The following is a 16,682-nucleotide window of genomic DNA, read 5'->3' as shown; positions in this document are numbered from 1 at the left end:
ACGGCTCATTATGGACAATTTATCTCCTCAGTGTCGTGCTTTCTTTAAAAGATGGCCGAATGCACATCTGGGTGTCTGTTTGCTCTGTGATCATGGTGTGACTCAGGGCTGGGATAGACGTTGATGTATGCAGACAAGGTATCACGAGCTCTTAAGTTTGTTATAACTGCCTTCGCTGATAGTAAACAACCAGACATAATTCTATAAGTTTTTGGATACTAGTTTGATCCAGTTGGTTAAACGACAGCAAACCTGTGTAAAGCCTGGCTGGTCCATGTCGTTAGTCTGCGTTGTGTGTATGAATAAGAGAAGGGACGGCTGGCTTGTCGTTCAGGCCACAGTTTATTCTGAACAAAACAAAGACACTGGTCAGACATGGTTGGGTCACAGGCGGTTCACATGCAGCACACTATACCACACGGGAAGCTTGTTTACCAGGAGGGGGGGACATACGTCGCTGGTAGTGCATTTTACCAACACCTGCGCATAAAGGTACTGCTTAACCCCTCCATGTATCTCATTAGCAGTTACTAAATATACCACACACCATATTCACAAAAAGGCATCCGTACAACTCACAGTAAAGTCCACCGAATGACCTCCCTCAGGCACATCTGTCTCACCACTGGCAAAGTCCTGCCACAGCCTGACCAGTGCTGAGAGAGGGCGTCCGAGAGCCAACATCTCATATAGCTGACAAGTGGAATAATGACACATTCACAGAAAAGGCTCAAAAGTGCTAATAAAATAGCAAATGAAGCCCACAGGAAGTGCATCGTGGCTAACGAACACAGCTATGAAGGAACACTGCAGGTGGATTGTGAGGATGCCGATTACTCCACTTAAGTCACCGTTAGCCAAAAAACCAACAGCGACTAACGTCCTCTCTGATGTTTCCTCCCGAACGACGCCGTTTGTTCACTTTCCAGCCTCATCAACACAAAAAGTGATGCAACTGAGAACATTTTCGATGCAGCTTGTGGCAACTTGAAAGTTATGAATGAAAAAACTGATGGAAAAGAACGATCAATCGATCATGACAATACAGAAAGCAGCCAAGAACTCTGCTTTCCTGCAGAGTGTACACCTGCATTTAGCTGAGGATTTGATTGAGGAAGACCGGAAATGGCATCTATGAGGATTCACACCAGGATAGCTCAGGTCGACTGGGCGAGGATTTCCAAAGAATTTCACACCTTCCTTTGGTTTGGTTTGCGTTCAAACTGAAGTGGACTAAACCACCTGGACAACGGCACATAGTTAAAACTGCTCGGTCGGGGGGGAAACTCCCCAAAACAACCACTTATCAATAATGAAGAAGCGAGAATAAGAAGAGAACCCACACTCTCTGATTGGCTACGACCGAAAGAGGAAATCTTTCTGCTTTCACAATTGGGGTATTCCACGAAGCTGGATTAAGGGAAAGCCGGGCTTATCTTGATAAGTCTGGCCCATTTAAGCCAGTTCTCTTCCATCAACGTGGCTTATGTGAATGCCTGCTGAGTAACCATGGTAACGTATGCATCGGAACCAGCCTGCTCGGAGGCAGGCTAATGTTCAAGCTTAGCTTAGCTGTGTCTCAAAGGTCTAAAACAGACTCCCAAAATAAAGTTCCACCTGGTAGAACGCTGCGCTCCCGTCACTCATTCTGGTATAAAAATAAAAAATAAATAAAAACACTTTTCCTATCACTACTTTGTCTTGAATAATCAATAAATCTGTCAGTGTAACTAAAGAAACACGACTATACACGTACTGAACATGAAATTAAATAAAAAGAACATGGTATTCATTAAAACTAATTAACACCTTATTAACCCTCCCCAGGTTCAGGAACCCGACCGCCACTGCCTCTGGCTGGCTACCAGTAAAACTGGGATCAGCTGAGCCCCGTCCATACAGGCCGAGGGTGTTTAAAGAAAGAGAGAGAGAAAGAGAAAGCTGGTCTAAAGAGATGGACGGAGAAAGATACAGATAGAGACAGGCTTCCTTTCTGGTTACCATGGCTTGGCCTTTTATTAATGACCCTGCAGAGGGCGCACGCTTTATTCAAAGTTCATTCAGACCACCAGACCCACGGTTTTCAGGGGGAGGACCACCAGTAGCAGTGGTCTCTGACGTTGTCTTGGTCTCTGACGTTGTCTTGGTATCTACAGAGCAACATGTTTACAGCTCAACACGTTTAGAACAAACATTTCTTCAAAGATGCCTCCCACTCTGAGACATGTTCTGGTTCTTTATTTCCACCTGCTGCAGGTTCGCATTGCTGGTAAGATGCTGCTGACGTGCAGTCAGGAGACATATGATAAAAAAGAAAAACGTACATAGAATAAATATTAATATTTTTCACTGATCTGTGTGAAAATGCATTTTCAGTATGACTCAACACAAAAATCTCTGAATTTGAGGATTTCCCGATCAGATCCAGGGCAGAAATCCCGGGTGAGGCCGTGGTGAGCTGGGCCTCCTCTGACTGGTGATCCAGTACAAACCGGGTTCATGACGCGTTTCTGTTCCTCAGCATATCCAACATGAACTTTACAGAAATATGTGTTATACACCACGACTCTCCACAGCCTGTGTAACGTCTTTAATGTGTGTGTGAGGGAATTATTCCTGCTGATCTACAATAAAGAGCAGAGAAAAGTCAGCAGGTGAGGCAGCAGTACTCTGCCTCACCTCAAGGGGGCGTAGTTGCATGTTGGTGGATGAATAGTAAAATAAGATGCTCTTTTCAGTTCTTACCATAGTAATAATACTCCAGAGGAGTCGGTGCCCCACCAGCCGTCAACCACACTGATCTCCATCAGCATTCTTTGTCCAGCTGCTGAGAAAATGAAGCTCTCGGCTTGTTCTCTTTTCCTGCTGCTCCTCTTTTCCACCATCCACTCGTCAGGGCTTCCTACGTTCCTCAGGACCTCCCACATAGCCAGGCTATGTAAGCCTCGCTTCTTTCCTTTTGGTCCACTGGATAGTCTGCTGATTTTTGGTCCGTGTCAGGGTGCCGTTGGTGTTCACACTGTGCCAAATGAATCGTAATATCGGTGGAAGTGGACCATAAGTAGGTGTTGACATTTCATCCTACCCATCCAGATGTGCTACCTATGACTTCTGCGCAGGCGCACAACACAAAACCATAATTTTTATGTGCAGTAGACACGCCCATAAATCCATGCTACCCTCAAGTCTGACAGCTGTACCTCATGAAATAAACTAATAATTCTCATTTCATATATTTATATGCACGTTTATAGAAGTAGTAGATTAAATCTTTAAATCATTAAGTGTCTCATTATATATTTGAATATCTACATTCACTAGTCTTCACTGTGGAATCTTCCTACCTGCATTAATATATAAGGTACCATTGTTTTATAGTGTCATTTATACTGTCGAGACATCCGACCTTCATTCATTTATTCAGTTTCATTTTTGAACGTTATTTCTTAAGATCGTACCTGAAGAGTACTTGACTTAGTTTGAAGATCATTAAACCACAAACTGTTTTTGATGGCACAAAACTGTGAATTGTATGAAAAATACGAGCGGTGTTCTGTTCTGATGGGGTAGTTCAGATCGACAGATTCAGCCTGCGGTGGTTTTAACAGAAAACCGGTCCAAGCGGGTTAAACCGTGGCACTGTGAGCAAAACCGGTTCACAGATCCATGAACAGTCGTTTGGATGTTGCTGCTCATCTTGTTGAACTTGGGTAAATAGCAAATGAATCTGAAATGTCCTTTACTCATGATTAATTATCAATGGAGCCTCAACTTTGTACATTTTATTGAAATAACCTAAAACTTGAATATACCTAACTTTTTATGAGTAGTGTCTGTTTGTGTCAACATTGGATCAAACTGTAACTGGATGACTACATTTTAGACAAATCTAAAACGTATGTATGTAATCTAGTTATATTTATGGCAAACTTTTAAACACATAAAGGTAGATTAGTTGGTAGAAAACCCTCAATGTGTTCCAAAGTGGATTTAAGCAACATATTAGCTCCATTAAGTATTAATCAAATACAAAAGCTATTAAAACTGCGACTGCATGGACCAAATTTAATCCCCCTCGTCATTTTTTTCTTCTTTCTCTTCACTTTGCACACTTTCTATCAATGGCCTTTCTAATTTTCAATCTAATACAAACATTATTTATACATTATATTAATAATGTAATGAGTAATGTTTGTGCCGTTGTTGTTCAATAAAGTTTACTTTAAAAAACAAACAACTTAGCTGTAGTTTGGCAGGAAACCAGGCTCTGATCTCCATCAACCAGACCTCCACCTGCATTGTGAAGGTCTGAATCTGCTAGTGAAAAGACAACAAAAAAAAGGTCACAATCATCTTTTAATAGCTAAAAATGACTAAATGCTTCATCCATCCATCCTCCTGCTGATTCCAACGCAGGGCTGCGGGGGACGACTAATGTTCTAGTTTTTAAAAAACACCAGTCTTATTTTAGCAGAAAGAAAGAAACTCAAAAAGCTCGCAGTTGTTTCTGGTTTTATCTGCAGACATCAGGAAAACTGGCTTTGGTTTGCTCACATGGTTTATTCAGAATGAATATTTCCACTTTTTGATGCTGCCTCTCACTCGGCAGCAGCAGGGATCACAGCCTGGACTCCGGGATCTGATTCCTTGTGGACTCCAGTTCTTTCCTTCTCTGGAGGGAAAGTATGTCTGAAACGCCAGAAAAACCAACATTATAAAACTTTTTTAAATGGGTCCTCTGTTCGCTGCAGTGTTTCAGTGGGAGAGGCACCGTGTTTATCTCTGGGTCTGGGTAGTTCAGTTTTTCCAGAAGTTCGGGTTCTGTGCCATCCTCCTCTGGAAGTTTTCATACCACTTGAGGATGCAGCTGGATGGGATGAAGGTCTCCGTGGGGTGTGGGTTCATCTGCGCCTGTGACACGGCAAAAGACGAGGCGAAGTTGTACAGACTGTCCAGCATCTTCTGGGTGAACTGCAGGAATGAATCCACGGTGGACACGGCGGCACTGGTCACCGGGATCTGCTGCGCCAGCTGGTCCAGAGACTCCACCGATACCCCGACCTGAGCCACGGACGGCGACGCGGACGCCATCATCCCAAACGGGTGCGCCCCGCCCTCGCCGGTCTTGAGCCCGGAGATCTTGAAGATCGCGCTGGGCTTGTCGTTGGTGACGAAGCCCAGCAGCTGCCACACCGAGCTGCCACTCACCGGGTCCGGGAAGGCGAAGTAGACGGCCCCGCCCATACCGGCCGGGAACGGCATGGTCCCCAGCATGAACACCACCACGTGGTTCACGTTCTCGTAGTCCGGCAGGTTGAACACGAACTTGTCCGGGGCAACCTGCACCGCGTCGGTCTGCACGAGCCGTCCAGCAACCAAACACCCGAACATGCTTGCTAATGGCGGGTCAGGCGCGAGCTCACTGCAGACGTCCGGTAGCGTTAGCTTGGCCTGCTAACTGACGGGAGCTGATATCATCGGGTCCGCGGTCCTCTCCTGACCCACATCCACCAAAAGCCAGTCTGATAACGAACAAAACATAGAACTAGAAACTTCTTCTTCTTCTTCTACGATTTCATCCGCTGGTTCTTCTTCTTCGGGGTTTTACTGCAGCTGGCATCGATGAAGTTGCTCTACTGCCATCTGCTGGAAGGATTTTTATCTTCATACTTTTTACATGGAAGTGACGAAGACCCCCGAAGTCACGAGATTTTTTTACATTCCCTCGCAATGAAGTCAGACAGAAACAGCCTATTAAAGCTCAGTTTCTTTTAGTGTTTCTGGTCTGCATCTATTCTTCTCAGTCAAACTTTAAAAGAATTTAAGGACGGATGTTTACAGGCTATTCGTTTTGAATGTTTAAATGCAGTATAAAAATGTGGTTATAAAAGTGGTTATAACATTTGCTGATAGGAAGAGTCAGCATGTGGTAGTGCCTTCCCAGGGGAAACTGATCGGCAGGAATCTATTACTCAGATGTGATTTTGAGATTGAAAAAACTCTCCTCATGTCTACTCGGGGTCTCCCAGTTCAGAGTAATTTTCATTCATTCATTCATTCATTCATTCGTTCATCACCAGCTGATTTCTCCTGGTGTTTCTATCTTGTTTTGTGCGTTGTTGTCGCCGCTCGCTGGTTTTTCTATAAAATTTCTTATGATCATGACAACCTTTAAGTTTCCATAAGCTTTTTATTAACAACTTCTTTTGCTGATTCATCCACTTTTTCATTTCTAGATGTAAACATGACCCTCATGAAGTTCCACCGCAGTGCCTGACCTTATGATCTGCATCTTTTATTACATTCATATTGTGAATGTAATGCAATTCTAATCTGGTTAGAGCAGAAATAGTTCATCTACCTGCACAGAGCCATCAGAACAATACAATTCTGCTGAATCAAAGATCCACATATGGTCCACAAATTTCTTCTGTCCTTCAGATGCTGATAACATTTATTCATGAATTCTGTCTCCCTATTTCTGTTCCTCATTTAATGTTGTGGCTGTCTCACGCTGCAAACTGTAACTATGTTGTTGCAGCTTTTTCATATACTCCTCTATGCCATTATGTTTAGCCACTTAACATGCATTTCAAACATGTTTTGGTTGGATGGCCACACAGATACAACTTTTAGGGCTTTGAGGTGTTTCTTTAAAAGATTTAATGTCATTAAATCTTTGAATCATATGATATATGAATGTGCTAGGCATAAAACTTCTTACTTTTGTCTGTTAGAAACGTTTCCTACATCACCATTAGAAGCAGAAGAAGAAAGAACATTAAAATTAAAACAAGAGCAAATAAAAGATATTCTGTGTAAAACATACCAGTCAGTAAGTAGTGCCAAAGGTTATACTGGATTCAAACTAATTATTACAAAGAATGGCATGTTGAAAGATGAATGTCATGAATAAATAAATGAATGAAGATGAATGTCATATGTAATAGTTAAAAAAAAAAAAAAAAAAACTACGTTGTTTGCGCAGATCAGAGTTGTGTATTTGCTTTACTTTCACCAGCTCCTGTGCATTTGGCTCCAGCAGAAGATGGGCTAACTTACAGCAGCTTGCTGACCGGTTAGCACAACAGACACAACGAGGCCCAGTGAGCAGCTGTAGCAGCCGGAGAGCCGGTGGGAAGGTCTCTGGCCTTACAGGACACACGCTCACATGTTTCATGCCACTTTGTTGAGGTCCTTCTCCAGATTATTGACAGCATGTCAAACCTAAGTACCCTTACTATGAGGGGAAAAACCCAGTAAACATGGACTGGGAATGATCCAGTGCGAGTCTGAAGACAATGACTCCAACAATAAGATTACTGATATTATAGGGGCTTACTTTTACATTTAGGACATTTTCAACAAACCTGATTTCCTCGTTATTCTTACAGTGTAATCCTTTTGTTGTTTTTTTTTTTTTGTTGTTTTTTTTGTTTTGTTTGTTTTTTGTTGTTGTTCTTTATTATGTCTCCAATATTGTACGTTTTACTATTTTATGGAGAAAATGAATACTCCGTATTACCTGATGGAATCAGTTGCTCGAAATAAGCAATATAACGTCTGTCGTCAAATTTATACTTATTTTAGTTTCCATTTAATATTTCGTATTAAAAGTATTAAAAACCATTTTTAGATAATTGTGAAATTTTAAGCCCCTCGTATTGTAAGTTTAATACAGTAATAAGTTAAAAGCTTTATTAAAGTTTGCATCATCCAGGAAATTAGAACCTTCGTATTTCCGAGCTCTTTGGCGGACCTGAACGCGTCAGTCTTGGCTCAGCTCGCGCACCCAGTCCGGTCTGCTAAGCGTTGTTTGCCGGCCCACCGAACACTGTCACCTCTTGTGACCCCGTCAGAAGAAATGGGAGTGCCTTGATTTCTTCCTCTTCGTCGGTATTACTAAAGGACCCGGATAACTGCCCAGGGACCTAAAAGATCGCTGCTCACGCGACAGTCCAACCGTTTCTTTGAGGAAGAAAAACTTCGTCCCGAAGGTGAGAGGAAGCCCCGGGGCCCGTGTCGCTTGTGGTGAGTATGCGTGGTTGCGTCGCGGCCTCTCCGCTCTCCTAGAACTCGAGACTCGTGGCTTGCATGAGGCGTCTCGGGCCGCGTGTACTGTTGGTTCAATAAAACGACGTTATTTGAATTAAATAAATCATTTTAGCATGTGTCTTTGGTTTAGACGGAACAGTTAGTTTTCAGTTGGTCGGTGGTGTTAAGAAAAGAAGCTGTCATCACGCTACGGCAGGGATTAGCGACATGCTAATGGTGTTAGCCGGCTAATAGGGGCTAACATTTACTTGTTTTCGAGACTGTCGTGCTTTAGAAAACATAATTAGAATATTTTTATCGTCCGTTTAAGCGGTTTAAAGAGTGAAATGTTATGAATCAGCTCGGTAAAATGCTAACACTTGATTCTCCGATTAAAACAACTTGTGTGCCGGTTAGGCAGCTAACTGCCAGCAACACGTCGCTGCTATATCCTATTACGATTATTGTGTATCATAAAATAATCAGGTTTCTTATGGCCCGTTAGCTTTGACAAGTGTGTCTGAGTCACTCAGTGTTTTACTGAGAGAGACTTGCTGGCATTTGGGAAAAATTAAAGGTCGCAGTTTAGTCCCCGACTGGCAAGAAAACGCACAGATGTCAGCACCAGGAAAGACGACAGGGGCTTATTTAATTTCTTGGCTAATTCTGTAATTAGTTTTACTGGCCTACTGCAAGTCCCTGTGTTATCACTGACATCCTACACGAAATATAAAATATATACAGATACAGAAAGGAATACCTTGTATATTCCTCCATGGTGATAACAATTGTGCTGTATTAAGAAAAATCTGTTCATGAAAAAGAAAAATTGAGTCAAATGTAAAGGTAATACAAAGCAGATGGAAAACAGCAGCTGGTTGAGAAGTAGCCTGGATACACCTTCTAAATGAACAGTGAAAACACATAAATGAAGCCATGACTTCTGTGTTTGATCCTGTGTCCCATGTCTCATTATTTATATTTTTACTTGGACACGTATTTGTGAATTGTATATTGTACATAGTTTTTTTTTTTTACCCATTTTTATATATTTATATGCGTGTATATATGTAACACACTCACAGACACATACACATTTTATTTATATAAATATTTTAGGGCTGTGAAATTCTTAAAATTTGTAATCAGATTAATAATAATTTTACAAATGAACTTATGATTAATCACCATTCACGACTATGCCTTTATTGTGTCAGCAGAATGAGCCGATGCTACACATATTTAGTGTTAACTGACCTTCCCTTGCGTAAATGTCAGATGACCAAGGGTCAGTAAATGCAGCATGTAATGTACTTCTGTTTTAAATCATCTCTACCATGTTCTAGATCTTAATGTAGAATTCATACAGTAGGTGTGTCCCAGGGTCTGCACAGTAAGGAGTATGCAGACTACGTAGGCTACAGCGTGTCCTACGTAGTCTGCACACTTTGAAGTCTGCTTAATGTTCACAGCCTACCAAGCCAACAAGAATTTCCTATAGCAACAACACAGGACGTTGAACCACTTAAACCTCTGAAATTACGTATAGGATCAGTGAACGTTAACACCGACAATAAAAAAACAAAAAAACAAACATGGTCTGAGGCAGATTTGGATGCTCCTTCAAATTCTGTAAATTGGGACAGTACTTTGCTCACCGTGATGCTGACAAATCTACATGAATTGGGACACACCTAGTATCATCTCACCAGCCGTTTCTATGGTGATAACATCTCAGAAAACCAGCAGATGTGACGACTGAAGTTAAACAGCCGACATTGATGAAGAAACTCTGATAAAACTGATGATGTGGATAAAAACAGCTTTTTCCTTTTATCATTGAAGTGTGAGTGTTTGTGCAGCAGTGATAAAAGTCCTGCAGCAGCTTCACCCAAAGTAAACACCTGCTGGTAAAATACGTCATTGGCTGCTTGTTTTACTAGTTTTTTTTCACTTTTTTTAACATTAAATGATCATTTTAGTTTTAATAATCGGTTCAGTATTTTATAAAATCTAGACCTAAAAATGGTCTCATCTGTGCCCCCCCTTTTCCTGGTCAGTGCTCCTGGCCCCCCATCAAAACTTTTCTAGACCCGCCCCTGAATCGCTGAAGTATAAACCCTGTCTACCACCAGCAGCTACTGTGTTAGAGAAAGTCCTGCCAACAAGACTTTGGGGTAAATATGTGATGTGTGAACCATGAACCGCTAGTTTCCTCCTTCTCAGCAGAACCATAAACAAACACAACAAGTGAGAAAAGCTGATCGGCTGATCACTGACAGCCGTGTTGATTCATGGCACAGCTTGAGAGGAGGAGGAAGCTGCTGCTGCACAAACAGACGGCCAGAGATCCTCTAGAGCAGCCATGTTGGTGCAACATGCAGAACAAGTAAAAAGAATTTAAAAAGAAATAAAAGCAGGAGAAGTGCCGGTGTGGAACCCTCACACCAGGAAAAGAGCGGGTGTTACAACGCCCGCATTCTCCACGGAGTCCACGTCTGTGGGTTGCTCCATTAACGTTGTGTTTTTTCTCAAGTCCACCCGTACAGCCACCCGGCTGATCTTTTCCATCTCACCTCTCCACGTGCAGCCATCATAACAGAGAAATGACGGATGTACGGGGCTTGTCATACTGCACATAAAAATATTAACGCAATTAATTACATAAATTAGTTAAGTATATATATATATATATATATATATATATATGGAAAAATGTATTTCATTGCATTTGAATTCCAAACAATAGGAAAAGAAATAGAAAATGTCCAAAAAGAAAAGACCTAAAGTTAAAGTGTCATTTTAAGTACTTTAACTAGCAGCTCCAGCTGTTCTCTGATCAACAATCTACAACATGTTACACAACGTTTAACTGTCTAAATGTTTTCATGACATGCTGTAGTCCACAACACAGCGTGAAGTCTGTGGACGTAAGCACACCAGTTTTTTCCTGAACTCCTCAACAACATGTAACGTTACAGCCAATCACAGGCAGCATTATCAGATCTTGAACCCAAGATTAACCCTTAAGACACCAAAACCTGGCACCGACAGTCATGTTTTGATACTGGGTGGTATCGAAGCATTTCGGTCGGTACCATAAAAGAACCGAAATTATCTGTATATGTCATTAAAAGCAACCATATCCTCGGCCTCACCAGAACCAGTTCTTTCTGTTCCAGCTGTCAAACGTCAAGACAAACGATGCCACAGCACCACCGAGTTTTTATTCATATATACTGAATCAGGAGTCATTTTTATTTTTTCTAACGCGCTATTGTGGCATCAGACATTTCTGGCTGTGTTTCTGCGTTGCCAGAAATAGTTTCCCCTTTCTGTGATGTGTGCATTAAAAACATTATTGGACACATCAGATCATCTTTTGTTACGTTAATAAATGTGCGGAAGTTTCATCTTTCTTTACTATAACTGGAGGTACTGTAGCTTGTAATTATCCTTTCATCAGGTGTTATGTAATTTATATTTACTTTAGATCAGGGCTACTGAATTCGGTCCTACAAGGGCCACAATCCAGCAGGTTTTCCATGTATCCCTGCACCAACACACCTGAGTCAAATTAATGAGTCATTGTGTAGAACCTGATTGGCTGTTAGAGCCACCTAATTTGACTCAGGTGTGTTGGTGCAGGGATACATGGAAAACCTGCTGGATTGTGGCCCTCGTAGGACTGAATTGAGTGGCCCTGCTTTAGATTGTTTAATAAGGATTTAGCTTGTGCTCTTCCTTTAGGAACCTCGGTGGCTTAAAATAGACAGAAATAATTCATCCTTTTCCTCCCTTCTGTCAGGTATTTTAACTTCTTCTTCCTGTTCTCCCATCGCTGCTCTTTTTCCACAGAAAGTCATCTTTGACCAACAACAGCCTCCTCGTAAGTGTTGACCTTTCACTCGGTCAGGCTGGTTGGATGAGTACCAGGCAGCATCATACCTGTGAGCAGTGATCGGGCACTAAGCCAGACGGGGTAGCCAACGGGGAGCCAGGTGAGGCTTTATTTCTACAGTTGTCCTTTTTCTTCTTGTAAAGAGAGGCATAACGTTTACAGTTTTATCTCACAACTTGTAACTGTAAAAGTCTCAGCCTGAAGCAAAGCATGCAGCGTTGTGTGTTTTAGCTGAAAACCACTTCATACAGTTTTAATTACGATACATTTCCAAGGAAGAGGGATCATTTATTATGTCTTGTGTTACAACGTGAATCAGTCAGGATTACTATACACATGTGGAAATGTACATACATGTACGTTGAAAACAACGACCGGTGTCAGATCTTGGTCCGCATGGCGGCAGTAAAGCAGTCGTTTGCGGTGAGGGTTGGACTCCACCAAGGCTGCCGTTTGTCTCCACCAGATCTGGAAAACATTCTCTGATCATCATGGGAAATACTGAATTTTTCACGTCCAGATACCTGGCATTAAAAGTTTGTAGATCCACTGTGGTCTGGAAGCTGTAATGTAAATTAAATCTAAAAAAATATATATATATATATATATATATATACCTAAAAATGTCTGAAACGATATAAATAAAATTGTTCCAATAAACATAATCAAATAGAAAAAAATATAAAGTGTATTTGATGAATTTATATATTTAATTATATGAATATTTATTTTATCTATAAGGAATACAGTAGAAATATAAAACACAATATGGAAATTAATAATTATAAATAAAAAATGATGTAATGTGTAAATAAGGCAAAATGTAGTAAACTTCACTTATTTTGTTCCAGAAATTTTTGGTGGTTCGTAATGTTTTCTAAAAGTTTGGTACATTCAGTGGAAACATCCTGATCATGTACTTCTTCGTAGTAAAAAAAAAGGGAAAATGTGGGGTTTTATTATTTATGGATTATTATGCTGTTGTTTTACTGGTCCGACCCCCTGCAACGTGAGTGTGACACCCCTGTAATGTAACCCGATTCCCACTGTTGCTCTAGGCTAGCCATCATGGCGGATGTGGACCCAGACACCTTGCTTGAGTGGCTGCAGATGGGTCAGGGGGATGAGCGTGACATGCAGCTCATCGCTCTGGAGCAGCTCTGCATGCTGCTGCTCATGTCGGACAACGTTGACCGCTGCTTCGAGACGTGAGTTTTCAGCCTTCTGTTCTGGTCATTATGTTACTGTGATAAATGTGAATGCTGAGCAGGCTCCTCCTCCTCTGACAGATGTCCTCCTCGGACCTTCCTGCCAGCGCTCTGTAAGATCTTCCTGGATGAGAGCGCTCCGGACAATGTGCTGGAAGTTACGGCTCGAGCTATCACCTACTACCTGGATGTGTCAGCTGAGTGTACACGGAGAATAGTGGGGGTGGATGGGGCCATCAAGGCGCTGTGTAACCGACTAGTGGTGGTGGAGCTCAACAACCGGACCAGCAGAGACCTGGCTGAGCAATGTGTCAAGGTATGAGAGCAGTTGTTTTGATGTACTGACCTCAGATCTGCTGTGTGTGTGTGAACAACACTGTTATTTAAGCTGTGACGAGTAAATCTCACAGTTCTCCGCTTGTCATCTGTTGTAGCTACTGGTACTGATGTGAGAATGAGTGACTGTAGACCAGTCCACAGACCTGGGCTCAGTCAATTAGTGTAAGCTGTAAAGATGAATGACCCATTCATAAGCATGAAAGTGTGAATCACAAGCTTTACTAAATTCGTTGCCCGTCTGATATGACAGCTCTCACTTAAAGTTAAGCTCAGTGTATGATTTACTACCAGTTATTAGCAGATGGCTGCCTTCAAGGCTGTTAATCTTAGAGAATAACCCGGTCTCTGACTACCCGCTGACAGTTCCCTCGTCTGTTGAACCCACTGAATAATGAGCTGGTTTGGGAATTCTGCTTCCACTACTGAAGCTCAAGCAGATAACTAACTCATCATGTCCATGGGATTATTCAGGAGGAGGAACTTTAAGATCTTTAAAACAATGCCAACTTTATTTGGCATTAATAACAGCAGATTGTTTATTTTCTGTTTCATGATGAACTTAATGAAGTTTTAATTGGGAAAAAGGTGAATAAAATCAAAATGCAAATATTTCCAGATCTCATCAACTCACATTTTATTCCCAGTAGAAGATCAACAACATGTCAGATGATGAAACTGAGACGTTTCACCATGTGATTAAAATATGAGCTGATAGTGAATCTGATGCAGCAACACGTCTGGAAAAAGTAGTTCCAGGGTGATGTTCAGCATGGTGTAAAAAGTAGTTCCAGGGTGATGTTCAGCATGGTGTAAAAAGTAGTTCCAGGGTGATGTTCAGCATGGTGTAAAAAGTAGTTCCAGGGTGATGTTCAGCACGGTGTAAAAAGTAGTTCCAGGGTGATGTTCGGCACGGTGTAAAAAGTAGTTCCAGGGTGATGTTCAGCATGGTGTAACAAGTAGTTCCAGGGTGGTGTTCAGCATGGTGTAAAAAGTAGTTCCAGGGTGATGTTCAGCATGGTGTAAAAAGTAGTTCCAGGGTGGTGTTCAGCACGGTGTAAAAAGTAGTTCCAGGGTGATGTTCGGCACGGTGTAAAAAGTAGTTCCAGGGTGATGTTCAGCATGGTGTAACAAGTAGTTCCAGGGTGGTGTTCAGCATGGTGTAAAAAGTAGTTCCAGGGTGATGTTCATCATGGTGTAAAAAGTAGTTCCAGGGTGATGTTCAGCATGGTGTAACAAGTAGTTCCAGGGTGGTGTTCAGCATGGTGTAAAAAGTAGTTCCAGGGTGATGTTCAGCATGGTGTAAAAAGTAGTTCCAGGGTGATGTTCAGCATGGTGTAAAAAGTAGTTCCAGGGTGATGTTCGGCACGGTGTAAAAAGTAGTTCCAGGGTGGTGTTCAGCACGGTGTAAAAAGTAGTTCCAGGGTGATGTTCGGCACGGTGTAAAAAGTAGTTCCAGGGTGATGTTCGGCACGGTGTAAAAAGTAGTTCCAGGGTGGTGTTCAGCACGGTGTAAAAAGTAGTTCCAGGGTCATGTTCAGCACGGTGGAAAAAGTAGTTCCAGGGTGGTGTTCAGCACGGTGGAAAAAGTAGTTCCAGGGTCATGTTCAGCACGGTGGAAAAAGTAGTTCCAAAGTGATGTTCAGCATGGTGTAAAAAGTAGTTCCAGGGTGATGTTCGGCACGGTGTACAAAGTAGTTCCAGGGTGATGTTCGGCACGGTGTAAAAAGTAGTTCCAGGGTGGTGTTCAGCACGGTGTAAAAAGTAGTTCCAGGGTGATGTTCGGCACGGTGTAAAAAGTAGTTCCAGGGTGGTGTTCAGCACGGTGTAAAAAGTAGTTCCAGGGTGGTGTTCAGCACGGTGTAAAAAGTAGTTCCAGGGTGATGTTCGGCACGGTGTAAAAAGTAGTTCCAGGGTGGTGTTCAGCACGGTGTAAAAAGTAGTTCCAGGGTGGTGTTCAGCACGGTGTAAAAAGTAGTTCCAGGGTGATGTTCGGCACGGTGTAAAAAGTAGTTCCAGGGTGATGTTTAGCACAGACCAGTTGCTGGAGTTTTAGGAGAGGAATGTTGTCCCATTCTGGTCTGATGCAGGATTCTAGCTGTTCTACAGTCCTGGACCGTGGTTGCTGGATTTCTGCTTCCATGATACTCCAGATGTTGTGTACTGGTGAAAGGTCTGGATGCTCCTCCAGGTGTTTCTGGTTTGTACCAGATACTTTTCCAGATGTGTTGTTGCATCAGATTCACTATCAGCTCTTATTTTCATCACATAGTGAAACGTCTGTTTTATCTTCTGGCATGTTGTTTGTCTTCTACTGGGAATAAAATATGAGTTGATGAGATCTGGAAATCACTGGATTCTGTTTTGATTCAAATGTTTTGGGGGACTGAGGTTGTAAATTATTGTGATGGGATAAATAAAAATTGGGGTGACTGAAGTTTCCAGATATCACTATTGGTTTACTGTAGCCTGAAAAACTGAGCTGATGATGTCACAGCAGCATCAGCAGGTAACACAGGTGAACCTCTCAGTGACCAACATGGATTTAAAGCTCCTGGTCTACAGTTCAGTATCTAGGATGCAGAGATGATCCTTCTTTGTGTCCTGGATTACGCCATCTGTTGTTAGAAAGCTCCATAATCCCTCGTCCTCCTCCTTCATCACTAACTCATCACAGACGTACCAGCAGAAGTCATTTCAGCAGCTCAGCGTCTGAACCACAAGAGAATATTTTACTCCAGTAATTATTCTACCGATGTCGTCATCATTAAGTCTTCTTCCACAGGTTCTGCTGTCTGCATGCTCGCAGCTCAAACCGTAGTCCAAAGCTGAAGTTCAGTAGTTTTGTGCCATCACTTCTATCGCTGCATCATTTTTCATTTTTTTGTGTTTTTTTTTTTAATCATTTCAAGCTTCAGAATTCTGGTTTAATGCTTCAGTGTTTCAGTTCATCATGTGACTTATTAGTTTTCTGTTGTAGAAACCAAACACTGCTTCATCTTTTTTGTGATCACGGTCTTCATGTTTGGACTTTAGAAACATTCAGTTTCACCTGCAGCTCGCTGAACCCACTCGACACCAGGTTGTGGGATCAAACCCAGATTGGGATAGTGTACCCTGTTGGATTCTGTTAGTCCTGAACCACGTCCTCATAGCCTCCTAAGGGACTTCCGGCTTTCTGTTTTACAGATTTAGATTAGCTT

The 16,682-nt window shown here is 42.1% G+C and overlaps 2 protein-coding genes across 2 annotated transcripts in view; one reads left to right on the top strand and one right to left on the bottom strand.

Moving 5' to 3' along the window:
- Positions 1–4,338: 4,338 nt before the first annotated feature.
- On the bottom strand, positions 4,339–5,617 carry hikeshi (heat shock protein nuclear import factor hikeshi). Its single transcript, XM_041971341.1, has 2 exons — positions 4,772–5,617; positions 4,339–4,670 (listed from the first exon to the last, which is right to left on the bottom strand). Exon 1 carries the CDS (start codon positions 5,389–5,391, stop codon positions 4,798–4,800), a length of 594 nt encoding a protein of 197 aa, XP_041827275.1. The 5' UTR covers positions 5,392–5,617; the 3' UTR covers positions 4,339–4,670; positions 4,772–4,797.
- Positions 5,618–7,775: 2,158 nt separating this feature from the next.
- The window catches only part of hectd1 (HECT domain containing 1), a 52,497-nt gene continuing 43,590 nt past the window's right edge, over positions 7,776–16,682 (top strand). Inside the window, exons 1-4 of the mRNA XM_041971330.1 lie at positions 7,776–8,031; positions 11,893–12,035; positions 12,994–13,143; positions 13,225–13,459. Coding sequence (XP_041827264.1) covers positions 13,004–13,143; positions 13,225–13,459 — 375 coding nt within the window. The 5' untranslated portion in view covers positions 7,776–8,031; positions 11,893–12,035; positions 12,994–13,003. The remainder of the gene's footprint in view (positions 8,032–11,892; positions 12,036–12,993; positions 13,144–13,224; positions 13,460–16,682) is intronic.

Source organism: Melanotaenia boesemani, chromosome 20 (assembly GCF_017639745.1).
Source record: "Melanotaenia boesemani isolate fMelBoe1 chromosome 20, fMelBoe1.pri, whole genome shotgun sequence".
Lineage (NCBI taxonomy): Eukaryota > Metazoa > Chordata > Actinopteri > Atheriniformes > Melanotaeniidae > Melanotaenia > Melanotaenia boesemani.
The sequence above is the reverse complement of the archived record's forward strand: the minus strand, read 5'-3'. Positions and strand labels throughout refer to the sequence as shown.

Bases quoted from the DNA above. Each gene is read 5' to 3' on its own strand.
- hikeshi (XM_041971341.1), bottom strand. From the start codon at position 5,391: ATGTTCGGGTGTTTGGTTGCTGGACGGCTCGTGCAGACCGACGCGGTG.